Here is a 26,162-nt window from a genome sequence, read left to right on the forward strand (position 1 = left end):
TTTTTGGTTTTTGGGTTTTTGTTTTTTATTTCTTTGCAATCTCCATATTGAATTTACATTTGATTACAAAAGACTAAAACTAATACTCTGATATTAGTATTATTCAGTGTCTTTTCTTCTGTCCCATGGAGAACTGCTTACCAGAAGTTTACATTAGCCTTATCTTATGCGATGATTAACAGGCACAATGTTTGGTTTGCATATACAACAATTTATTTCACCTTGTCCACTTTTGGTTAATAACCAAATATTTCCTAAGCTTTCATTTGTCGCACCAATCATTTCAGTTAGGTGTTCATCGCATTCACTATTGGAAATAAAAATAAATCATATAGGTAGGGTATAATGTGCTCTCTTAAAATGATGCGTAAAACACTGACACAACTAATGGTATCTACTAATGACTAAAACCAGAGGTAAACTAATGAGGGGCATGACATACCAGCTAGACATGAAACATAACAGCCAAGTAGCATCTGCCAATTTGACTTAATGGTATTTTTTTCTTTACATTAAGTAATCTAATAATACAGAATGTAATCTGTGTTTGGGATGTCAAGTAACACTTCAGAAGTTCATATAGACCATTTTGATACAGCAGCAGAGAGAGCAAAGGCACTCAAAACGCTGAATATCATCAGGAGTTGGGGAGTGGAGTGTTTCCCAGCAGAGCTCTATAAAAAAATAAGAGAGATATTTGATAAACCCCTTTCTAAATAGTTCTCTTCATTGCTGTTATAAAAGTGTAGAAATTTTCACAGAAATCTTTTTCTATTAGCCCCATCTATTATGTAGACATTTCTGATGTCAAAAGATCATGCTCCACATTCATATCAACACATGTTTTTCAGTGATTGTCATGGTCAAAAGTATAAAGCACCTGTGTGGTCCCACTTCTTTTCATTTTTCTTAAGACTATTTCATTTATTATGTTGCACATGTGTTCTCAAACATTTATTCAGATGTAGGAAATTTGACGGATTTCAGTTTTCTGTGAGATTTAGAAGGAAGAAACCAGTAGAAACTACAAAGAGGAAAAGTTCTTACCACTTGACTGCCGCCTGAGTAAGGGGAGTGCTGAAAACAAACAAACAAATTTATAGAGGTGTTTCTAGCCAATGGTTTTGAACACAGTTTTTCCTGTGATCAATGAGATTTTAATAGCTTAACCCACAGCATGGTTTTAAATTGTTCAAGAGGAAGGTTGAACTAATATTAATACAGAATGCTTTCTTCAGACCAAATCATCCCAGAATTTCTCTGCCCACCACCCAGGTTCTTTGTTTACTAAGAAAAGAAGATTAAAGTGCTGTGATGAAAGTGTTCTTACCGGTTTCCCAGAGTAAGTGCTTCCTGAGCTAGAGCCGCCCTGTGAAGTAATATGAACCACTTAATTTTGTCATACAAGGCTGCAGTGAACAGCATCCAAAGAGCACACAGCAGTTCTGAAAATGCCCTGGATATTAGCCAGTCTGATCTTGATTTTACCATTTTCACTGCACTCTCCCCCCGCTTTTTAATTGAATGGTCTCAAATAAACACAGCTATGTTCTTTTTATTACATGAAGAGTTTCAGAGGAATGTGTCAAAGCAATGTGTCTTGTCTGAGCTACAGAGTTGGAAACTGAAACAACTACCCTGATATTTAAATACATCATTCCTACTAGAATGACCCAAGCATGTTCCTATGAGTAAGAAACAGAGTAGGTAAAAACTTTGCTATGGGAGGAATAAATGCTGCCTCATCCTAAGGTGCAGGTTTGAACAAAATACTCCAATTTTTATTGGTATTTTTTCTCATACATTACCATTGCAACATAATTTAAAATGTCACCTTTATTGTTGTTACCTGTCTTAAAACCCAACATCCCCATTTCTAATTTGGTTGAGGAATACTGAAAGAAGAATATCCTTACTGGCTTTCCTTGTTGACTGCCTCCTGAGGAAGAGGAACCCTGAAAAAAGATACCTGTTTTTGACTCTAAATCTATTTGTACTTAAATATTTTTGCTATCTGGAATTAAAGACCACAGAAGAATGAACACTGTTTTCTATCCAGTCATCCAAAAATCACAAGGAAAACCTTATCTGAAATTCAAATATTTAACATCTTTCTGAGTGTTCTTTCAAATGTTGTATTGGACAATTTAATACAAAAGTCTCAAGAAAAAAGTTTTATACTTGTGTTTAATGTATGGAATGAGAAAAGTAATAAGGTCCACTTAAACAATCATTCTCCTGGTATTAGTCTATGGTTATTTTTGGGGAAAAAAGAGACACCTCCAACAAAAAAAGGTAAATGATAAGATGCCTTTACAACCCCTGCTTAAAGAAAGCTAGTAAGAAAGGTAGTTGAAAATAAGAGTGGGTACAAAAAAATTAGATGTTCTGAAAGCATCTTAATCAGTTTTCTGGTGAAGTGGCTCTGTTTATTTGAATGGCATTGCCAACAGGATTTTAGTTTATCATCCTAATCTGAGGTTTGTTAATGTTGCAAACATTAGGTCTTTAAGAAATGCCATCAAATAGGTATAGAAAATGTCTCGCCTTTAGGATTTATGTATTAGAAAATGTAACATTTATAGCCACTGTTTCATAACAAGTACATCTTTTCTGCAAGAGATAAGCTAAAACATTTGTATCAACTGGTATTGAATGGCAAGAGCAAGGTCCAAATTACATAGTAAAAAGAGTAGTCTGAAGTGGTAGAAGTTGAATATATGCATAGTTCGATGGCAACTATCATTGCCTTTGAAAAGAAAAAGAGATTTCTTCTGAGCAAGACAGAAATACTTAAGAGAAATGCATACATAATCAATGAAAAAGTGAGCTCTGACCACAAAGTGTGTGATTACTATGAATTTAAACAGAAATAGCTGTTCAGAAGTTCCTTACATACACACATACACAAAAATCTAACAAAGTCCTTCTATGATTACTAGAAGTTCAGCTGCATAGTAAAATGCTGTTTCAAAACTGTGAGAAAATAAATATTGTGTTTGCATTTGTTGAGAGTATCAGAGATAAGTAAATCCTGTGACACTCTTTGCACATTAAGGTAATTCTCAGAAAACTGTCTAGTCCATAACTAACTTGATATAGTGTTTTTTTTAACAGGTGTGTAAGAAAAGAGAAATGTAAATTCGAATGTTTTGTACTTACTGGTTTACCATATTGCTTGCCTCCAGAAGGATATGAGCCCTGTAAGAAGTCAATCAAATTTGTCTTAATTGAATGAAAACTCTTCTATTTCTGTCTTGAGATAATTTCTGCAGTACTTAGGACAAGCTTATTTGAGTGTTCTTTGAACAAATAAGGTAAATGGGGTACCTAAAATTTACACTCTGTACTCCACACCACAACAGTGGCAATTTGAATCAAGCAAGCAGTGTCATGAAATATAGCCTGGCAACTGTACTATGTTCAAAGGAATATTTTACACAGAGCAGTAACTCATTGTAACCAAGTGTTATTCACCTTACTGAAACAACTTCAATTCATATTACCGCCACTGTTTAAACTTAATAAAATTGCCAAATTAATATATCTATCAGCATCAAGTAACTGACCTGATCTAGAAAGTATGTTAGGAAGGAGTTAGAAGTGCTGGGATGGAAAGAGAATACTCACCTGCCCACCATATTGCCTGCTTCCTGAGGGATAAAATCCCTATTAAAAAAAAACAAAACAAAACAAACCACAGAAAATTAACATCAGTTACTTTTTGTTTTTCTGTGCAGAATGAAACATCACAGAACTTTTGACAGATCTCAGTCATAATCTGGAAAGTATATTAATCTAAAAAGATGCAGTGAAAGACTTCTGACTTCAATGCCTCTAAGTTCTTCAACAGCTGAAAGTTGTAAATTGGGAAAACAGTCACAAAACACCTGCTGAGGTTGTTCTTTTACATAAAGAAATGGATTAAAAGTGTCTTACATATGGCTTTATTCAAGAAGAAAAAAAACAATCTACTTTATTTGTGATTTTCTACTATGTCAAACATGTTCAGAGAGCATCATGTGTATTATTGTAAAAACATTGCTAGTATTACCAAATAGGTAGTTTGGGGAAAAAAAAATTGATTTGCAGCTGTTGAGAATCCTCTCCATTCTACATGAGATTATCTTTTTATAGAGTGATACTGAACTCCAATGCTCACCAGTGGAGTAAAAAGAAATTATTTTTTTAGTATGGCAGAGTGAGACATTGCAAACACAGTAATACTTATAAAAAAGAAGCTCCATCATATGAGTTAGTCATCCATTTAATCTGTCAGCTGTTTGCACTAGTAACATTTCTGAATCAGTGACAAACAGTCTGCATAAGGTACACACTTAACAAGAAGGGTCTTGAGTTGAAACTGAAGAGGAAAGTAGTGTTATTGTGTGTAAGAGACAAGAATTTATATCCTTTAAAGCAGTATCTATTGGTTTATTCTGTACCAAATTTTCCAAGTATTTAATGTAAATATGAAAATTCATGTAAATTAAAATTTTAAATAATTTGAGATAAGAGGCATTCTGAGGCAAAACAACTTGAATTATGATCTACAGAATTTCTTTATGTGGAAATTTGTTCATGCTACTCCATTTCAAATAGACTCCAGCTACTGACAGTCCTGTTTTCAAATATTTATTAGGAGTAAAATGACCCTAGAAATCTGTCAGTATATGTACTGCATGATATTTCTTGTATAATAAATTGCAAGTAGAAAGAAGATCTTGAAAACAAAGAAAATATACTTGCCTGTCCACCATACTGATTGCTTCCAGGATATGAACCCTGTAAAAAGAATGCAAAAATTTTGTAAATAATTTTTTTAATAGCATCAAAAATTTTAAATGGCAAAAAAATCCTGAACCTAATATAGACAATACACATAACTGCGTTATTAACTGGAAGAACTTTATACAGTTACTAATGCAGTGGCAAATGATTAATTATCCACATATCATATGGATGGTTTATGCAGTGAGAGGAATCCTGTGAATGATTCTTCAGTAATTTTTTAAGGTAAGAAAACTTCTATAACTAGAAAGTAAAACCTTGTCTCTTGTCTATAGAAAGGTATAACTGAAATGTCAAGAGTGATTGAATAAAAGCCCTGTGCACTCTCTGGAATTATTTTACCTATCTCTGTGACTAAACTGAACTCAATATTTAATGGCTTCTGGCAACTGAGGCATGTTTATTCCTGAGGAACCAATCTGTGTAAATGTCAGAGACAAACTGCCTACCTGTCCACCATGGTAGTTGCTTCCTGAGAAAGAGCCCTGCATTCAACAGAAACACCAATATTTACTCTGTATTAACTGCAGTGTCACAGAAAGAGAACACACTGACCTATTGCAATGATCAAGAAATTTATACTGCTTACTTTTTTTCTGATTCATCTTGATTTATATGTCAAGTAATAGATATGTATAATGTTTTTATTATTATTATTATTATTATTATTATTACTATTATTATTCTATTTATATAAATTCTAATTTAGATGTTGTTTTCAACACTTTTGATTCTCAGAATTGGCATATATGACATGGATTATATACTTGGGCATGGCATTTTGCTTGATTACACAGACCAATAAAGAGAAGTAGTGATCCAAGCAATTTTGACTGTGAAAAAAACAGATAACTGAACCCTCCTTAAGGAGTAAATTCACTTAATCTCAGCAAAATGGGGATGGGGGGGGGGTAGCATTTTGTATGTTAGTGGTTTTTTCTTTTTTTTTCAGGAATTTGCAAAGAAATAGGAAATATACTAATTAGATAAAAAAATGGAAATAGCTTTAACTTTTCCAAATGTGTCTCGCTGCTCCATTCTGAAAGAATTTGGAGCCAAGATTTTAATCGAAGTTTCACTTGTTCAATCATACTGTTAATAACTATCATAAGAGCAAAGTTCAAAACCCAACAGGTACACTATGAGATATTTGGGAAACAGATTCTTAGAAAAGTCCCTGACCTCTCTTTTACAAAGTGAGTAGCTAGTTTTGAATGCAATACTATGGTTGCAAGTCACTTAATATTTCTGCCTTTAGCAAGTTCAAAATTGCTCACTTTGGCATAATGTGGAAAAAGCTTTCATCATACATAGAACTTCACTGACAAAATCATTTCAAGAAATGTCATTCCTTGGGAATTTTCCAGTATGTGTACATACTATGAAAAATACATAAAGACAAAAAATACTTACTGAACCTCCACCGGGGCACACACACCCACCCTGTACAAAACACAACCAAACTTACTTTCCTGGGTCTGTGATTGGAATAGGCCTCTGAATTAGTAAATCAAACTCACATTCTGCTACTCTAAGAAAATGGACTATAAAACATTGCTCATCAACTTACCAAGCTCCATTTAAAAAGGTAGTTTCTTTGTCTCTCCCCTGCCCTTTTAGGCTAGCTGTGCACTTACTGATCAAATTTTTAAATAGAATCTTTTAACTTCTCATTTAATATTTACAGTAACTCACAAAAGTTATTTACAGTACTCACAAAAAGATAAGTAAAAAATTTAAAATAGTAATACAGATCTCATGTATTTCCCTTGAGGAGACCAGAGCTTCGAGCCTGTCAGAATTCAAGAAGCATTTGGTCAATGCTCTCAGGCACATGGGGTGTCATCCATGGGGTGTCCTGCACAGGGCCAGGAGTTGGACTTGAGGATTCTTCCAACTTAGGGAACTCCATGATCCTATGGATACATATAGACTTCCACTGGAGGCCTATTAGGTAACTTTTACTTTGATAACAGTAAGAGGTGGCCAGAGGTTCACTATTCAATACCTCCACTTTCAATCTGGATGAAATATGTAAAGGCAAACAGTTCTTGTGAAGGAAAGCTATACAAAGCAATTTGTGAGTATATGACACTAGCAGAACTGAGCAGTGCAGAGAAAGAAAGGCATACCTGTCCACCAGACTCTCTGACTCCTGAGGAAAAGCCCTGGAAGAAATGAGAAACTTAATTACTTCTGTATTACTGAGTAACATTCTCACTTGTTCTCTGTGGCCTTCAAATTGCTTCCATTTAAATATAACACAAAAAATTGGCCTTTTAAACCATGGTATGTTGAAGAAACATTTCCATGCAGTGTCACAGGCCCCTGCATCATTTGCTCTGAAATACCAGACAGAATCATACTTAGCAATCCTCCTTCAGTTTTGCTTAAAGCTGTTTTATCTTAGAATGTTCCGTTTTTGCAAAAAATACCGGTCTGTTTTCCTGAGGAACTGTGTACCCAAACTGCAAATACCATGAAAATAGAAGTTTTACCTGTCCACTATACTGGCTGCTTCCTGAAGAAGCTATACCCTAAAGAAATGAAGAAGTATTTATATTTGTTGCACATTCTTTAACTTACGACCTGCCACAGAAAAACACACTTTTGTTTTCCATGGATTTAAGTGCCACAGGGACATGAACATTTGCTTTATAACCATACTGAAATCCACTGGCCTTTACAGCAGCTGCTGTTTAAACAGAATAATTAAGTTTGAGTCAAAGTCAGCTTCAGGCAGGTGTGAGTAGTGCCACTGCCCTGGACTGTGTGCTCACAACAGCCTTCTATGCTTTGCTTGTGTGAGTGGGCTGGCACAGCAGAAAGTCAGACATTTGTCTATTCTGCCTAAACACTGTTTAGTTGTAAGACACTTTAAAAAATGTTCTGTTTTTCACCAAAAACAAACAAAAAAAAAAGGTGAACAATGGAAAAAAACAACCGGAAACCAGAAAAACAATTCTCACCTGTCCTCCATAATGGCTGCTGCCTGGCAAAGATGGACCCTGTAGCAAAGGTGCCAATTATTTCTCAAATCAAAAAGCTTCTTTAAGTGCTTTTTAAAGAATCTCTATATTTTTCCTCTGTTGCACAACAAAAATAAACACAGCCTATTGCTTTATGTGGCACTCCATATTAGAGGCTATGCCTCCTGGCAGCACTAGGAATTTTGTCATCTGTCATTTCGCAGGGGCATGAAGAGTCTTAGTAACTCCTCACCTTCTCCCCTCTTCCTATTTAAACTATGCTGCTTTTCAGATATCATTTCTGATACTGCATTTTGCTGAAGGAAATGAGGTAGAGGAGGGATGAATCTGTTTCCAGCCACTCCTAATTACTAGAGCTAAGAAACCTTGACAGCAGCAGGGCAGGTTGGAGAGTAGAACAAAGCCAGAACTGCATTTAATAAAAAAGAAGCCATAGTTTTTGTATTGCTTCAGATCATATATCTTTAGTTACCTATCTGTTATCAGATAAACAGAGTTTTCACAAAACATTTTTTCAGTTAATATAAAAGTAGCAAGTTTTGATGTAGAAACTGTGTGTTAGAATAAGAGCTACACAGGAATAGATTCTCACCTGTCCTCCATACTGGCTGCCTCCTGCAGAAGGTGAACCCTGAACAAAAAAGAATTAAATTATCTCTATATCTATGTCATAGTACTCCCTTAAACCATGCTCCATATGGAGTGCCCAGTTTCCTTCACTGCAGAACTCTGGGTGGACTGAACAAGACTGTGCCAAAAGGGGTGAGGCTCATCTGCATTTGCCATGATGCATCAGAAATTCCATCTTAAAAACTCTTCTGTAGCTTGGTATCACATACATTTATAACCATTATATACTTAGCAACAAATTTGATAAAAAATGGACAGAAACCCCAAAACAAACCCCAACCTCCTTAAAATGTTCTTTTAACCAGAGAACTACCAAATCTCTCTGATAAAATAGTAAACACTACAAGGGAAGAATATTCACCTGTCCACCATATTGGCTGCCTCCTGAACCCTGAAAATAAACAAAAAATGGAGACTGAAACCTTTTTACACTTATTTCATAGACTCATAGAATCATTTTGTGAGGATTTAAAGATTCTTGTTAGCTTTGTAAAGTACTGATTTACTTCAGAGTGACATGATATCTAGACCTGCAAAGTTCAGGATTCATTTGAGTCAACCATTTATTTCACATTCTGTTTTATCTTAGTCTTAGATAATGATCTTCATTTGAACTTGTTTGTTTTTTTTTTTAATTACCGTAGCATCAAAATACTTCAGAAAAGATTTACTGAAAATATTTTAGATTAAATTAAAGCTAAGATACAGTCAGTTAGGTGGACAGTAAATAAACTACAAAAATGGGGACTATTAATGCTTACTTGTCCACCATACTGGCTGCCTCCATAAGAAGATGACTCCTGGGAAAGAAATGATAATTAGTTATTTCTGAACATCTAATTAATTAACAGAAACTAACTAATTAACTAATTAATGGAAAGAAGTGGCAAAGACATCTATACTTTGTTATTTGAGTGTTGTGTGTAATTATCCCAGAATAAACTCTGTTTTTTTTGTCTTCCTTGAATTCACAATATTGCTACAGAATACAGACCACTGTCAATTTTCTTGAAATTTTAAACTGAGATCCTTAATATGAGTCAAATATTTATAAAATATAATATTAAATATTAAAAGGAAAAGCTTACATGTCCTCCATACTGGCTAGCTCCAGAGGAATATGAATCCTGTAAAGAATACCAGATGTGAGTGGGACTTCCTTAAATCAAAACATGATTCTGCCAGGACAACAGGAGCAAGAGAGCAAGGTAAGAGTGAAGACAGGTGAGCAGGACTTTGGAATGCTTTAATAACTAGAATTTGAGCAAAATAAGTTAGGAAAATACCTGAGATCCTTAGCAAGGGTGGGAGACAAAGACATGGTGATTTGTTTGTGTGACATGTTGGGAAGGTTAAAGTGGCACTTTTTCCAGTTCTTCCTCTGCTCATTTCTGTAGAGTGGCATTTTTTTATTTGGAAAACTGAATGCTGGGCCAGACTTAGGGGTAAAATATGGGCTATCTAACAGGACTCTGAAAACCAAACTAAGAAAAGTTACTGAAACCTCATACAACAAGGGATCTTTTTAAAGAGGGGAGATTGGATTTGTTTTTCTTCACAATCGAATTAGGTCCAATGGAAATTTAAAATTATGCAATTTGATTTATTCTTTTCTCATACATTTTTTTTTGTGAGCTTCATTTTGAAAATTTTCCAAAGCAAGGTCAGTATTTCCTAGAAACCCCATTGTTATAATTTTTAGTCCATATCTAACTCAATGATGAATTTAATTCACTGAGCTTTTGCTCTTTTTACCCAGTTCCCATATAAAAACTGAATTTGAGTGAATGGATTTACAATCATTTTCAGAACTGGCTCTCCTTTTGGAATGAATGCTTACTTGGCTGTTGTACTGGCTGCCTCCAGAGGAAGACGAGTCCTGGGGAAAAAAGCAAACAAAACCACTAATTATTTTGCTCTAAAAGAAACAAAACTTTTGTTCTTTTAAAGCAAAACTTCTTGAAAGACAGTAGTACATAAATACTAATACTGAATTTTCTTGCAGTATATTATCTAAGAGGTATACTATCACATAAATCCATGTCCTTTGGGGATATTTTTGCATAATTCCAAGGATGCCAATGGAATTGAGTCCCAAAGTAAATATTTATACTGTTATCTGCCTGTGTTTGTGGCAATATTTTTCATTGTAAGACTTCTCTTTGAATGAAAACTATTTCAAATGGAAAGAGAAACTGGGAGTGCTGCATGAATGCCCTGTGTGCATTTTTTTGTTACAATTAAAAGGAATGGCCTGTGTGTATTTTAAATTGTAACCAAAGTAGATTATTTTCACAAGCATATGACTTCTATTAGGTACTAACTCTTTTTATTCTCTCTAGCCATTATATTGATAAAACAAACAAAGATTTTTAAAAAAAAACTTAAAAGCTGATGGACATTGCTTACATTTACAGAGGAATCACTTCTGACTAAAGTAGGGGATCCACCCTATAAAGGAAAAAAAGAAAAGAAAAATTAGCTTTTGTCTTTGATCATAAACTATAAATGTAACAAAACCTTAGAATATTTATTCCATGGCATTTCAAAGGAAGACTATCACAGCCTGAAATTACTTACACTTACATTCACTTACTTTTATCAATTTGTCAAGAGAGAAAAAACCTCTTTTTTGATTCAGAAAACCATAAATCATGAAGTATCATATTGTATCTACCTATAATTCATTGCCTAGGAAATAAGAGTATTACCCAAGGTGCAGGAATGTCCTTTACATGCTACATGTTGATTGACCACATATGATTTGTTTTGGAAAACTGGGATTACCCTATTACTTATTATAAAGACTATTTCATAGTCTTTAAGTAATTTCATATGGACTTAAAAGCGCAAGTGAGCAGTCATGCAGTTTTTGGTTTTGTTTGTTTTAAATTTTGTAAACATTGTTTTTTTATACAAATTTTTATGATTGGCAATTTTGTTGACTGGATATTATTTTAGCTGTCTTTCATGATAGATCTTTTGTCAATTGATTCTGGTATTTAATGCAATCTTTTTGGGTTTTTTTTGAGAAGAGATACACATCTCTGTAAATACTGTATGGCAACTGACATCACTGCTCAGAAATGCAACTCATGGCCAACTCTGGGGCTTCCTGTCTTTTATCAGAAATAATGTGGCCAGCAAGCAGCACTAGGGAAGTGATTGTCCCCCTATACTGAGGGGGGACTAATGAGGCTGCCACCTTGAGTCCTGTGTTCACTTTTGGGTCCCTCACTACAAGGTGGACATTGAGGTGTGGGATTGTGTCCAAAAATGGCAACAGGGCTGGGAAAGGGTCTGTAGCACAAACTTTGTGAGGAGCAGCTGAATGTGCTGGAGTTGTTTAGCCTGGACAAAAAGAGGCTTGGGGAACCTTATCACCCTCTACAACTCCCAAAGGAGGCTGTAGCCAGGTGGGGGTTGGTCCTCTCTTTCAAGTAACAAACAATAGAACAAGAGGAAAGTGCCTCAACCTTCTCCAGGGGAGACTTAGATTGTATTTTAGTAAAGAATTTCTTCGCTGAAAGGATTATCAAGCACTGGGGTTGCTGGGGAAGGGGCTGAATCACCACCACCAGAGATGTTTATAAGGCATGTACATGTGGCACTTGGGGGCATGGTTTAGTGGTGACCTTGGCAGTGCTGAGTTAATGGTTGGACTCGAGGCATTTTCCAACCTAAATGATTCAATGATTCTGTAACACTGAATCTTGGCATATTGAGAAATAGCTCCTACCATATCAGAACCACCTAAGTCACCAAAGGAACAATGAATGTCAAATTAAGAGTACATTCAAATAAGTAAGTTGGAAATAAATAGGATTTCACATAATTTTCCAGTTAAATTGTTTAGTGAAAGAAAATGTATAATGAACAAGTAGCACTTACAGAACTTCCCCCAGAACAATCACATCCACCCTGTAAAAATGCAGAAAGTATTTAAGATATCAAGAACACAGGACTGAAATGGATTTTAGTTACAACTCAAATTAATTCTACCATCCCAGGCATGCAAACCATAAAGCTACACTTTAACAGCCCAATTTCTAGAACTGAGTCTATTTCATCTTATGCAACTATTTCTGCACTCTGATGGGGCAACAAAATGCTAATTATTTTGTCCTCAAATTTTCTTACCTACAATTTTTACCTTAAAAACATTACCCATCAAAAGGATGAGTAAAAATTCTGAGTGGCACCAGAGAAAGACTTTTTTTTCCTAAACAGGCCAGAGCACCAGGAGTACATGCAGTACTTTTTCATGCTACAGATGATACGGAAAGCAGATGATTTCACCTCTGATAAAACTAACTGTTGGTGGCCAGGAGTTCATTCAGTGTCTCACTTTCCATGATCAATATGCATGAAATTTGTTTAGCACCAAAGCAAGTACAGAAGCTACAATACACATGTCAAACAGTTATTACTGGCTACTCTGGCTTGCAAGATGTCCAAATAGCATGGCAAAAGGAACCAATGCACTGCTGAGGCTTTGGGCACAAAGGACAGTGGTGAAGGAAAATAGTTGTTGTGAAGGAATGATGAAAGAAGTAAATTTGAGTGCCTGACACAAGCCCAGCTGAAGACTGTGGAGAAAGAAATTTGTACCTGTCCACCAGACTGGCTGCCTCCTGAGGAAGGTGAACCCTGTAAATGTTACATTCACATTTAAAAATTTTTCTTTGACATGTGAATTTAAATACAACATATTGTCTTTTACTCTTTTAACTATGTTTGAAGAGATCTATTTAGTTGAGAAAGCAATTTTATCTGCAGTAATTTTAATGAGGATAAAATAAATCACAGAGTAGTCTGGAAGCTTAGGTATTGCCAATTTACTAATATTTTCTTGAAATATGTACACTGAGGGAAAAACACATCACAATAACAACAAAGAAGAAAAATTTCCCACCTGCCCCCCATACTGGCTGCTTCCAGATGAGGCTGAGTCCTGAAAAATATAAAAATCACTTACTTCATGTTTAACATAATTAATGCCAAATATTTATTACTTTAATTTTTCCTGGTGTTAAAACATCAGTTAATACATTATATGTATGTTTGACTACTCCACTTGCATCTGGGCTTTTATGTGGAGATATGTAAGGAAGAATGAATCAACCTCGTTCATGGTTTAAAAATTGCTGTAGTACCATATGAGGCCTCCAAATTTTGTGTGGCAGACACTTGAGGTCAAAAATTCGAAGATTTAGTATTTACCTGTCCACTGGAGTAGCTACCACTTTGAGAAGATGACCCCTGGAAAAAGAAGACCCAATTTATTTTTGTTTGAAATGGCTTCTGGAGAACAAGACTGTTATACACATTAAATTTTTAATTTTTAAATTCAAACAGTTTGCAATTAGATTTCACAAGACATGATACCAGATGTCATGACAAATTCCAAGAAATAAACAATTTGGTGTCATTTACTCACTGGGATAATTTTTAAATAGTACAGCCATTTTTGAAGGGAACTTCAAATAATAAATAAAATAGATGCTTACATGTCCACCTGACTGGCTGCCTCCTGGGGAATAAAAATCCTGGAAAAATGTATTGAAATTAAATGAAAAAACCAAACCCCAAAAACTGGAAAGATCAGAGTGGAAGAAAAACACTCCTCTTTCCTTCTCCACATTCCTTAATTTTCTGTCATGGATTGTTCAAGAAAAACAAAAAAAATCTGCCGTCTTTCTGTATGAAACAGCACACACCCTTTCATGACTATTGATAATTGCTCTTTTGGTGGTAGATATTCTCTAGGACACAACAGCTGAAAGAATTCTATCTCTAACAAAATAATTTCTCAGTCTGTGTCATTAGAATAAACACAGCAGGTGCCATGTAAAAATTATAGGAAAATGGAAGCCTTCATAAGTAAGTCTTACAGCACAACAAAGCAAAGGGTTGCACTTATTCTAAGTGCTGGACGAATCATGGTATTGAAGCTCTTTGCAGTCAAGCAATGATTTAAAAAGAGCAAGGTCCTGAACAAGTAAATGGTGCTATCACATTTGTGATGTGAGTTTGAGATTCAAGAGCACACCTCAGCTGGGGTTTCTAGCAGTACTTTAACTCTTTAGCCATATCCTCATTCCCGCTGTTCTTGAGGGTTTTCTGTCTCACACTGGAACTGCCTCAGGGTTTCCACAGGAGATGTAATTAGGTGCTGCTGTTGCCAAGCACTGGGGCTGGCACCTGGCAACCAGAAAGGAAGGATTGCTTACCCGTTCACTCTGGCGGCTACCAGACGGTGAGGAGGAATCCTAAAAAACATCAGAATCTTATTATTGCCATGGCAAATATTACTATTCCTTTCTAAGCAAAGGTGGGAAGCAAAGGAAGGTACTGTTTGTGGGAAGGCTGAAGATAAAGACTGTAGGATAAGAAGTCTTCAAATTCTCTCTGTTCGTTTCTGGAGAATGGCATTTCTTTATTTTGAAAGCTGAATCCTGATATAGTGAAATAAAAGAATGAGGTCACATCTCTATTTTATTTCCTTCAGAATGATTCAGGGGAAAACATCAGCCTTTTAAAAGCTTTCTTGGTTTTTAAGACCAAGATGTAGTACACATATGTTGTTACACCTTGGTTTCTTTCAGAGGGGTTTTTGGGCCCTCTGTAGTGTCATACTTTAGCTTTCTTGAATATACATAAGAAGATTTGGTATAAAGACAGCACTGAAGTTATTGACAAAGTATACTTGTGACTAAAATGCACAGCTGAATTTAAAATTACTTGTGGAGAGCAATTTCCTACTAAAAAGGACCCTGGAAAACACTGGAATTGTCAACTGTCATAAACATCTTCAGCAGAATTTAAGGAAATATATTTTAGTCAGGAGAAAAGGCATCTTCTTTGGAAAAGCAGACATTTTTCACCACACTTCATGAAACCAGACCATTCCTATGCAAATTACAGATGAAGGAATTTGAATATTTTATGTCTGGCATTGGGGAAAAAAATGAAATGTAGTGTGAATTGCGGATGGAAAGAGGGAAATCGTCATGTACTAATACTGAGTTTTGATGGAAACTGTGAAATAAGAAGAGCTTTCTTTGTAATTGCTGCTTGTAACAACCAATTCAAAAAATGTTTGATTGTTAGAAGTCAGAAGTGTTGTAACTGCAATTTTAATTTGTGAAGTCCTTATCATGTATAGCACAATCACATGACATCAGACAAGGTGAAGGTCTGTGTAGGCACCTAGATACTTTAAAAGGTAGTGAATTATGATATTGATATTGTTGAGAAGAAATGCTTACACTATATTCAGTTTCACTGGCTCCCATGGAAGGTGAATCCTGTAAAATAGTGAGAAAACATAGATTTTAATGTAAAAAGGACTCTTACATGTTCTTAATTGTGGGGAATATAAAATAGAAGAATAAAAGTAACTAAATGCTTAAAATCTCCAATTTTACCTAAACTAAGAAATATGCAAGAAAAGACAAAATATGTAACTTTACCTGTTGCTTAAGCAGAAGAAGCTGGAAAAAACCCTCCTTGCAAACATGCATTTTTATAACGAAAAATCTTTACATTAAATTTATTTGCAAAGTTATTGTTCTTTATATTCAAAAATCCCATTATTTAAACTTTCAACAGCTTCTCCATAAGTAAGGTGTGTAAAGTAGATGCACAAAATATTTTCCTTCTGAATGAACTAACACATGCACCATAAAGTACTTAAAGCATTGAGTAATCACAAGGCATAGTTAAAAACAGCATACATAGTGCCTCATGTTCTGTAAATTATGGAAACGTTTTGAGTTTTTACAAAGGTAAAGAGAAACAAAAGTTAAAATGGCATTTTCATTGTCCTGAAAAATACCATAAAAATAACTGAAACATTGAACCCAGTACACATAATTACCAACACAGCAAGCTTAAGCTTTTGATGTAGGAGAAAATAACATTTACCTGGCCATAAGTCTCAGAACCACTATATGCAGAAGATCCACCCTGTTCAGAAAACAGAAATAATTTTCATATTGTAAAAAGGCTATTTTTTTAATATATATATACTTACTGTGGGGATCTTCTGGCAGATTTAAAAAATATTATTTACTTAGTTATCAGATCTGTTAAGCAACTCAGAGTTATGTCTCTGTAAAATACTAATGTTACATGTTTTTTAACTTAAATTTTAATTCCACTTTTGGAGAGATCTTCATCTTGTAATTCAAAGCTAGCATTGTTGAGAATAAGCCTTAAAGGTTGGAGGCACCCTACTTTGTACTTCTCTATAAACTTTCAGGCTACCTAGTTAAAAGTATATACAAATTTACTCATTCGTCAAAGAAAAGATCACTTTCATTAGAATATAGTGAGAGACAAAATACAGATATAGCTGTATATTTACTTCACCCAGGGTATTGGCCTTCAGCAACATCTACACAAAGGGTAAAAAAAGAGTATTTACCTGACCATAGGATTCACTGCTGCCATCATAAGTAGAAGACCCTCCCTGCACAGAAAATAAAAAAAAAAGCTGATTAATTTGATTCTCCCAAAAAAGTGTTTTCCATCTTTCAAGGTCAGAATAGGTGTGAAAATAAAAGAAGTCTGTTATTATCTACAATCAAGAAAAAACACCTACCTGTCCATAAGATCCACCAGGATAGAAGGAAGGCCCTCCCTGCAGAGAAAACATAGAAATTTACTGTTTTGTAGTTGAATGTTCTCTCAAAGAACACTTTTAGGCTGCTCCTGTGCAGGCACAGTGACCTGAATATTTACCTGGTTACCAGAGTAAGAACTGTGGGAAGAACCTGGGCCACCCTGAAAGAAAAACACAGGCCAGCTATTTGCTTGCAGATGAGAGTTTAAATACCTACACATCAAGTTCTCAGTTCACCCTTTCTCCCAATTTAGAGCTAATTTTTATGTGCCTAAGTAAAACTCAAGACCATTGTTGACCAGAGGGATGGGAGTCTGTATTATCCTGTTGAGGGAGGAAGAACTACTACCTGTCCATAGGATCCTCCAGGATAGAAGAAAGGCCCTCCCTGTGCAGAAGACAGAATGGGTTACTGGTTGATATCTGGCTACTCTCTCAGGGAAGGTTTTAGATGGAGTTGCTGAAGGGCATTTTATCTGAATGTTTACCTGGTTACCAGAATATGTGCTGTATGAAGAACCTGGGGCTCCCTGAAATGAAAACACAGACTAGCTATTTTCTTGCAAACAGGGTGGTGTAAATACCAATGTAACCAAATCTCACTTTAGGCTAATACTGCTAAACAAAAAGGGACTTTTTATCACTAATTTTTTAGTTAGATGAAAGGTCATTCCATGGAAGTTGTAAGCATAATTTATTCCTTTTATCTGACAGATTTCATGTTGTAAGGTACAGACAGCTGATACAATAATTAGGTGTTATGATAGACTCAACTCTTGTGTGTTATATATTTCACAGCAGCCACTACATGGGGAATATAGGAATGAAGATTAAAGAAGTCTGTTATTATTTACAAACAACAAAAAAACCCTACCTGTCCATAAGATCCACCAGGATAGAAGGAAGACCCTCCCTGCAGAGAAAACATAGAAATTTACTGTTTTGTAGTTGAATGTTCTCTACAAGAACACTTTTAGGCTGCTCCTGTGCAGGCACAGTGACCTGAATATTTACCTGGTTACCAGAGTAAGAACTGTGGGAAGAACCTGGGCCACCCTGAAAGAAAAACACAGGCCAGCTATTTGCTTGCAGATGAGAGTTTAAACACCTGCACATCTGGTTCTCACTTTACCCTTTCTCCTAGTTTAGAGCTTTTTTTTATGTGCCTAAGTAAAACTCCAGACTACTGTTTTTAAAGTGGAAGAAATCTTCTGGCAGCAATTTTCTTAGTCTCCTAAAACTTGAATACTGCAAAGAAACTGCAGAGACCATTTTGTACTGTTCTCTGTTGAGCTTCACACCACCAGGCTACATCAGAGTTAATTTAATTTTTCTGCTCTAAGGGATAGCAGTCAATCCTTATTTTAATATGTCACAGCACCCACAATGGTGGGTAATGGAACCAGGAGGATGGGAGTCTGTATTATCCTGTTGAGGGAGGAAGAACTACTACCTGTCCATAGGATCCTCCAGGATAGAAGAAAGGCCCTCCCTGTGCAGAAGACAGAATGGGTTACTGGTTGATATCTGGCTACTCAGTCAGGGAAGGTTTTAGATGGAGTTGCTGAATAGGGCATTTTATCTGAATGTTTACCTGGTTACCAGAATATGTGCTGTATGAAGAACCTGGGGCTCCCTGAAATGAAAACACAGACTAGCTATTTTCTTGCAAACAGACTTTTACATAAATGAGTCCACTGTGAATTTCTTTATTCTTATTATTCTATATAAAATATTCAATATATAATATTCTATTATTCTTTCAAAGAAAAGTTTACAGCAAACATTAAAAGAGAATGCTGGTTTCATACTTTTTTTAGGGATAAGGAAACCTGTAGCATGTTCTGTTATTTCCTGTTCAGGTTAAAAGATCTGAATAGCACTAACATTTAGTTTTACTCTTTCTAGTTGCAGAATCATATATCATACCTTGCAGACTTTGTATTTTCATAGATGACCATGACCTTTATGGTCTTTTTAAAAACTGCCAGAATACGGGACTTCTAAAGTGTAAAGAGTATTTAGGAGAGCATATTTTTCAGCTCACTGCTTAAAGGAGAAGACTATTTACCAGTTCCTAACATTCACTGTAACTGTCATTTCTCTGTTATATACAAAGCAGGGGAAGTATTATTCTATGGTTAGACTGCTTCCTCTGAGACTACTTGTAGACTAAGATCTTGTCTTTAAATGAAGCTTGGAGAAAAAGCAGAATAATTGCAGTGTGAGGAATTTGGGGACACACATAAGTAAACCCATTTTCTCCTTTGAAACCAGATGGTTTAAATATGTACACCTCTGACTCCTAGTTCATAATATTCTCCAAGTTTGAAGAGACTTTGTGTAACTCCCACCTTTTAAATCTAAAAGAAAGCTTTTTGCAAAAATTTTTCTCCTCTGCTGAAGTACCTTCAAGGAATCACAGAATCACAGAACAAACTGAATTGGGAGGGACCCCAAAAGATAATCAGGTCAAACCCCTCATCCTGTGCAGGACATTCCCAAGAGTCACACCATGTGCCTGAGAGCATTTTCCAAATGCTTATTGAACTGTCAGACTGGTGCTGTGACCATTTCCCTAGGAAGCAGATGACTCTCTCTTTTATGTAAGATTTATTTAGTTTATTTAGACATATACAACTACCTATACTTTGCTTTTCTATTGTTATTAGAATGTAACCTATCATGGCCAATCTGTTTACATGCTACTGTTAGCACTGTAGCTACCATGTGTAGGAGGCCCTGGACAGAAAATTAAAATAAGACCACAAAAGCAAAGATCAAGCCTACATAATTTATCAGAAATTAATTTGATTAGTTGATAAGATTGCAAATTGGAAAATAAGTCTCTTGTCTATCAAAGTTGACACATCTGCATTGAGAACTGCTTTTCTAATCTGTCCAATTTTGACGTCTTATTTTCTTCATGTTGAAAATTTTTGTTGATAGCAACTAAATACACTCTCAATCAAGCTGTGCTAGATTTCTGTTGAAAACATTTTTTGCAACAATGAAAGCATGCAAAGAAAATTGTTTATTAGAATGAAAAAACTTGCATAAAAATCTCCACCTTTTTACTTATAAATGGATTTTTTATATAATCATGCAACAAATAAAAAGTTTTTTCCTTAATGAAGTTTCAGTATTATTTATTTTAATAGGCTAGTTTATGTTTTAAAGCATGTAGGCCATGATTACTGCTTAGCCTCAATTAGATTAAAGAGGTAGTATTGTACCTGACCAAAATAGCTGTTGCTATATTTTAAGTTAATGAAGTTAAGTTCAGAAAGCAGTAATTTCTCTATACAATTAGTTTGTTTAAATAGCTTGGGGGTTTTTACAGAAAGAATAATTCACTAAATGCTTCTTGTTGAAATCCAAAACTAAAAAAATACTACAGCATTCAAGTGGGTTTAGTTACATACAGCTTCAATAAAATATTCAGAAGTATGTATCCTGGTAGAAGACAGGCTACTTTGAAATCCAGGGTGGCTTTAAAAGCCAGAAGCTTGGTAAAGCTAGTCTATAATGCCCACATAAGCACATTTCTTGGCCTTTTTCCTAGTCCAGAGTAATTGCCTAAGAGAAAAGTTGATCCAGTGCAACTGACACTGAAATTTCAATGATTCTCTTTAGGGGAAAGGACAGTTTAAATGCTTATTTAAGAGATTATATTTTGAAATATTTATCATATTTTGATATTTTTAGTCACAGTATTTTATTGCATCAGTGAGAAGGACAAGGAAACAAAGCTGGATGCAACTAAGTACTGGGGTTACTACAAGATATATTGACTGGTTTTTGAAAACAATCAATAAATGGCACATAATAGTCAAATGACAGAGCACGTGGATCACCAAGCATAGTTACAGAAAATTAGTGGTCAAATGGTAATTATGCAGCTAAGTGGAACTCATTCTTTCATTTAATTGTATATACTTCTACCCATACTAAGGAAATCATCATTAGTGTTAACCAAATGTCCATATTTACAAGGTGATTAATTCAAAATACTCCATTATGTAGAAGGAAGTATAATCTCAGAAAAATAATTACCTGTCTATGACCGCTGCTTCCATCAGGACAAATGCAACCACCCTACAAATTTTTTAAAAAAGAGGAAACAATTATTGCTTTGTGGAAATTTAAAATAAAATCTTATTTCAGATGCGAAACTGTTTAAGGGAAGAAAGTCTGTGGGACTGCAGAGAAGGTGTGACCTTTGCTGTACCTAGAACAAGTGAGGGGACAGCACAGCTGTACAGTTAACCTTTGCTTTGGAAGTCAGTCTGATAGTGCATCTCTCAGTGGGATATCTCAATGGCAGGTGCCTCAGCAAGACAGAAGTTTCAGGTCAGGAGTATCCCATTGGGCTATCACCCGTAAAACACATTATATTGAAATAGTGCTAAAAAGTTATTTCAGACAGCCATTTCTGATAAATTTAATATGAATAGGGTCACTTCATTTACAAATTAATGGATAGCATCACCAATCTTCCAATGTAAAATTACTGAAATTCCTATTTCTGAATTTAATTAGTTTAATTACTTGGAAGCTATCTGAACAAGACTAGCTCAAAATAAAGAAAATCCTGACCTGATTACTTGATCCACTGGTTGCAATAAATGATCCACCCTGTGAAGGAAACAATTATGTTTTATTAAAGCATTTTATTATAATCTAAAGTATAAAACTAAATAGTGAAAAACGCTATTACAAACTCTATTACTTCCCTGCACCAATTAACATAACCTGTTGAATTATTGTGAAAATATAGATTAGGATGAAACCTAATTAAGTGGCTTGATACAATTCACAGGGAGTAGGCATTAGGGAAACTAATTAAAGAACCTTCCAGAGCTCAGAGATCTGTCTGCAATATTGAATTAAGCTTCAAACTCTCTGAGACAGAGGTCTATGCTACTGTTAAATCTACTTAATATTGGGTGTAGTAGGATTTCAGACTCCTGGGAAACTGTTGGGTACAAATCCAAGATATTAAGAAAAGCAGAACAAGGTGCCACTCTGCATCAGTTAAATTTCACATTAATTCTCTAATATAAACACTGCTGCAGTAGTACATAATCCTACAGAATATGAAAGTTGGACCTACTTTTGTAACAGAAGTATGTAATCACTAAGATGTACCTACTTACCAAATGCAAAATGAAACAATGTATGGCCATTACAATCAAGAATGCAAAAATGTTTATAAAATAAGAATCTGAAACTATATAGTTTGTGTTTTTCAAACTAATTTTACAAAATGTTATGCAAAGAAACACCTGCAATTCTTATCTGCTTAGTGGGGTGAAGGAATAGAAGAATCTGTATACTGTAGGCCTAATATCACTATGTACAACTGTGCAAAATTATAACATAAGGAAAATGCTGTCAAATCAAAATAGAATCCTTCAGCAGAGAAAAATTACTGGAACATAACTTTCAAAATGGAACATAATTTATCAGAAAACTCCTTGATATCATACAGTTGATACTAGATTACTACCTGCGTGTCAGAGTGGCTGCTATTTGAAGAAGATGCATTCTGTAAAGAAACAAAAAAATGACAGGTATCTGTAAGGTTAATAAAATAAAATGCATAGTTCTATTAGTTAAAAAGCTACCTAACCCTAAAGAGAATCTGTTATTTTTTGTGGACACTAGATCCTTCTGTTTTGTAGGCAATACACAAAGAGCTATAAGCTTACTGCTACCAGCAGTAGCTCAGAAAAAGGGACAGGAATGGTTTACCTGTACATCATAGGCTCTTCTGCTTAAAACATGTGATGTGTCCTGTTAAAAATAATAACATTTACAATTAGGAGATGAAAATTCCATGATCAGTGATAGTTTGTTTTCCTTCCATATTATTTCTTTATAAGTGCTCCAGACCCCTTATTGTATACATTGAGTAGGAAAGCACTATTATAAAATAAAAGCTTATTTGCACATAGTTTTTATAGGCTGCTTCTGAGTCTGACTTGCAACTATACAACACAGGTATCTGTATCTCCTACACAACTAGTGAGCATAATAAAATAGGAAACATTATTCTTTCTTACTTATTATTTCGTCTTCCTTCAGCTAAAATGTTATCTGTTCTTGTTTGTATGATACTCATTTAATTTTAACTTAAGCTTGGACCAACTCTGTACGTGCTTAATGAAGAACAGAAATTTGAGCTGCCCTATACTTCAAAGCATGATTTTCATGTCTTTTTTTTTTTTTCATATATATACCTTCTTTAAAGAGATTCATCCAAAGACCAAATACCCAAGTAATTTTATTTTACTTTTCCCTTATGTAGGAGGGTATTAACTACTATAAACGTGATTAGGGAAAAAATAGGTATAATTAAAACAGATTAGGTATAGTTGGGACTAAAATCCTACAAACAGGCAAAAGGTAGAAGAAAAAAATGTTACTCACTCGGGCAACAACAACTTTCTTCTTTGTACAACCAGAACGCTGCAAAGGAGCCACAAGCCTGTTAGTGCTTTATAGCTGTAGTTGTCTACATGAAATATTTTAGCAAAAATCTACTACTTGTCAAGGTGATGTTTGGAAACGGCAAAAAAGGCAAATGTCTGGAGATTTCCTTTTATTAGCAGTAAGAGTATTTAAAAGCATATTCTTTGTATGTTTTCAGTTTCTCTCTTCCAACAGAAGTTCCTGCTTAGGGGAGTCTCCCTCAGCAGAACCACTGTAGTTTGGTATACAATCGGTGTAAGGATCCTTTCTCTCTCCCTCTTTTTTTTTTTTTTTTTTTTTTTATGTTTTTAGCATTCCCCGTCCTTCTTTGTGAGAAAGTTTAGAAGCAAACTCTTTTACAATGCAGTCCAGCCATACAGACTGGATGGAGATAACCAAGGGAATACTAACATCTTTCGTGAACAAAGGAGGAAGTGAGGAGGCTCCTAAACAGGGCTTGCTGAGGAAGGATTTTTTTTCAGAACATTTTGAATTGAACCTAGTGCAATGCATTCAGCATAAACACAAGCCAAAACAAAAGATGTTTTCATAAGGCCTCTGTACTTTCTAAAATAAGTTTGGTGCAGTACTTAAGTCCTACAGAGGAAAAATAGGGAAAACAATGAAGCGGAATAGTGAATGGCTGAGAACTGAAAAGGCAAGTAGCTGATGACAGAAGGTTACTCTAGATGGCAGTAAAACAAAAGGAGGCTGTGACAGATGGAATAAGCTTTATGAACAGAAACAAATAGAGAAAATGTAATTTATTTACACAATAGCATATTTGCTATCATTAGCAAATTCATGTTAATCACTGTTTCTGCTTGTAGGACAGATGGAAAATCTTGACAGAGAAAGTAATAGTGGGTAATACCAGGCACAAATGTTACTTTACAATAGCAGCACGTAAGTAACATTAAATCTGAACAAGTGAGAAAATTTTGAGATGGCTACATGCCTCATGTACACAGGTGGTTAATTCCCAAATTATCCAGTCAAAGTAGATCAATTTTGAAGAAAATGTGTATCTTATTAGAGCAGCAGCCTTGAGTACAGAGAAATCATTAACTTTTTGAAGAGTATTATAAAGCAATCATATACTAAAGGTCTAATATAGAAGGGTTCAGTTACTAATACTGTCATTAATCATTAGAATTTGAACACTACAGAACAAACAAAGTGCTTACCTGACTATTGGCACTATAGGTAATGTCATTCTGGAAAAGAATACATGATTTCCCTTTTTTAAGAATTATTTAAATAAAGTAAGCTTAAAGAAAACAAATTGGTTCTGATGCTGCATACAGACATAACAAAAATTACTTATTGCTCCTATTCTCCACAGTTTTGTCTAAATTAGTTTGAAATTCTACCATTCTAGTCTGAAAAACATTTTAATAACCTTAGATTGGTACAAATTTAACATGAAAAGTGGTGGAATATCTGTCACTTCTTCTTGCATTCATTGTGTGTACTTAAAGGTTTTCTTGCAGTTTTGGGGGTATTTTTTAATTAATGTAAAATGCACCCTTAGATTTTACAAAAATATCTGTTACTATAAAGCCATTGAAATATTTTTAGTCATATTTCATTTCATCAAGTTAAAAGCATTTAAAAACACTAACTGTATCTGTAAATATATATATGAAAATTTTCAGCGAGAGGCAGTTGCTGAAACAGCTGTTAGTGTGGAATCTCAGCATTTTTGCTGGATCATTCTGCTCCAAAGACTGCATCTAGCAGAGCAATATTTTCTCATCTATGTGAAAAAGTTGTGGTGAAAAATATTGTGGTGAAAATATTTAGGGAAAGCATACTCACATCATCACAAGCATTGGGGTTATTATCATATGAGGAATCTTGTGACTCCTAGAAGGAGATAAGATACCAGTTATTTCCTCACAAAAATGAATTGCTAAAAATACACTTTCATGTTTACTTTACAAGACAGAAGAGATGCTCATGCAAAGAAGAAGCTGAGTCAAATTTAATTAGGATCTTTAGAAGACAAAAAGGAGCCAAATCCATAGCTGCAGTAGTAGCTGACAGGGAATGTTCCAATCTTCAGTAAAGAAAAAAAACCCAGCAAAACAAATCTAAACCACAGAGAGCACAGAAACAATTATGTTTTATTAGATCTTTGAGAAAGCTGATGCAGGGACTACAAATAATATGTAACTAGGAGAAAGAAATAACTACTTACCTGACTGTCATAATAGGTGTCTGAGGATGATCCACCCTTTAAAAGAAACAAAAAAACCCAATCAAAATTGGAGAAAGTTAGAATATAGAAAACCTGATTTTGAGCAGAGGCTAAAGTTTATATGAAGAGATGTGTAAGTAGTGAAATAGAGTATTACTTACTTGGCCACCACCATAGTTTTGTGAGTAGGATCCATCCTATGAAACAAATATAAACTCTATTTCAGAAGAAATTGTGATTTGGTTCAGGGGCTGTAAAGCTAGAATAAACAATTTCCTAGGTTCTTTTTAACAAATACAATTTTCAAGACATCTGGATAAATTATCAAATATTATAAAAATTCTCATCAGGAGAAAATCTGGTAAGGTTTTCTTTTACCAGAGAAAACCTACCAGGTGTCTACCTACCTGGTTGTCACCATAATTTTGGGAGTATGATGATC

The 26,162-nt window shown here is 34.8% G+C and overlaps 2 protein-coding genes across 2 annotated transcripts; both read right to left on the reverse strand.

Annotated features, from left to right (window-relative positions):
- Nucleotides 1-301: 301 nt before the first annotated feature.
- Nucleotides 302-4,006, reverse strand: LOC131581021 (keratin, type II cytoskeletal 1-like). Its single transcript, XM_058842860.1, has 7 exons — nucleotides 3,995-4,006; nucleotides 3,631-3,669; nucleotides 3,163-3,201; nucleotides 1,917-1,955; nucleotides 1,331-1,369; nucleotides 1,048-1,077; nucleotides 302-674 (listed from the first exon to the last, which is right to left on the reverse strand). The coding sequence occupies exons 1-7, from the start codon at nucleotides 4,004-4,006 to the stop codon at nucleotides 576-578; spliced, it is 297 nt and encodes a 98-aa protein (XP_058698843.1). The 3' UTR covers nucleotides 302-575.
- On the reverse strand, nucleotides 3,753-15,718 carry LOC131580920 (keratin, type I cytoskeletal 9-like). Its single transcript, XM_058842689.1, has 17 exons — nucleotides 15,683-15,718; nucleotides 14,645-14,683; nucleotides 13,922-13,960; nucleotides 13,635-13,673; nucleotides 13,327-13,365; nucleotides 13,023-13,061; nucleotides 12,303-12,332; nucleotides 10,821-10,862; nucleotides 10,252-10,290; nucleotides 9,500-9,538; nucleotides 9,173-9,211; nucleotides 8,773-8,802; nucleotides 8,374-8,412; nucleotides 6,924-6,959; nucleotides 6,205-6,234; nucleotides 5,241-5,276; nucleotides 3,753-4,785 (listed from the first exon to the last, which is right to left on the reverse strand). Exons 1-17 carry the CDS (start codon nucleotides 15,707-15,709, stop codon nucleotides 4,639-4,641), a joined length of 729 nt encoding a protein of 242 aa, XP_058698672.1. The 5' UTR covers nucleotides 15,710-15,718; the 3' UTR covers nucleotides 3,753-4,638.
- Between the last annotated feature and the right edge of the window lie 10,444 nt (nucleotides 15,719-26,162).

Source organism: Poecile atricapillus, chromosome 7 (genome assembly GCF_030490865.1).
Source record: "Poecile atricapillus isolate bPoeAtr1 chromosome 7, bPoeAtr1.hap1, whole genome shotgun sequence".
Classification (NCBI taxonomy): Eukaryota; Metazoa; Chordata; class Aves; order Passeriformes; family Paridae; genus Poecile; species Poecile atricapillus.

Excerpts from the sequence above, each read along its gene's own strand:
- LOC131581021 (XM_058842860.1), bottom strand. Across the intron at positions 1,956-3,162 it reads GCAAGCAATATGGTAAACCA|GGTTCCTCTTCCTCAGGAGG; the intron begins GTAAGTACAAAA and ends ATCTTTTTTCAG. Across the intron at positions 675-1,047 it reads ACTCAGGCGGCAGTCAAGTG|AGCTCTGCTGGGAAACACTC; the intron begins GTAAGAACTTTT and ends ATTTTTTTATAG.
- LOC131580920 (XM_058842689.1), bottom strand. The coding sequence starts at position 15,709 with ATGGGAGCCAGTGAAACTGAATATAGT. Across the intron at positions 10,863-12,302 it reads ATTGTTCTGGGGGAAGTTCT|GGTGGATCCCCTACTTTAGT; the intron begins GTAAGTGCTACT and ends TTTCCTTTATAG. Across the intron at positions 8,803-9,172 it reads GCAGCCAGTATGGTGGACAA|GGTTCAGGAGGCAGCCAATA; the intron begins GTAAGCATTAAT and ends GTTTATTTTCAG.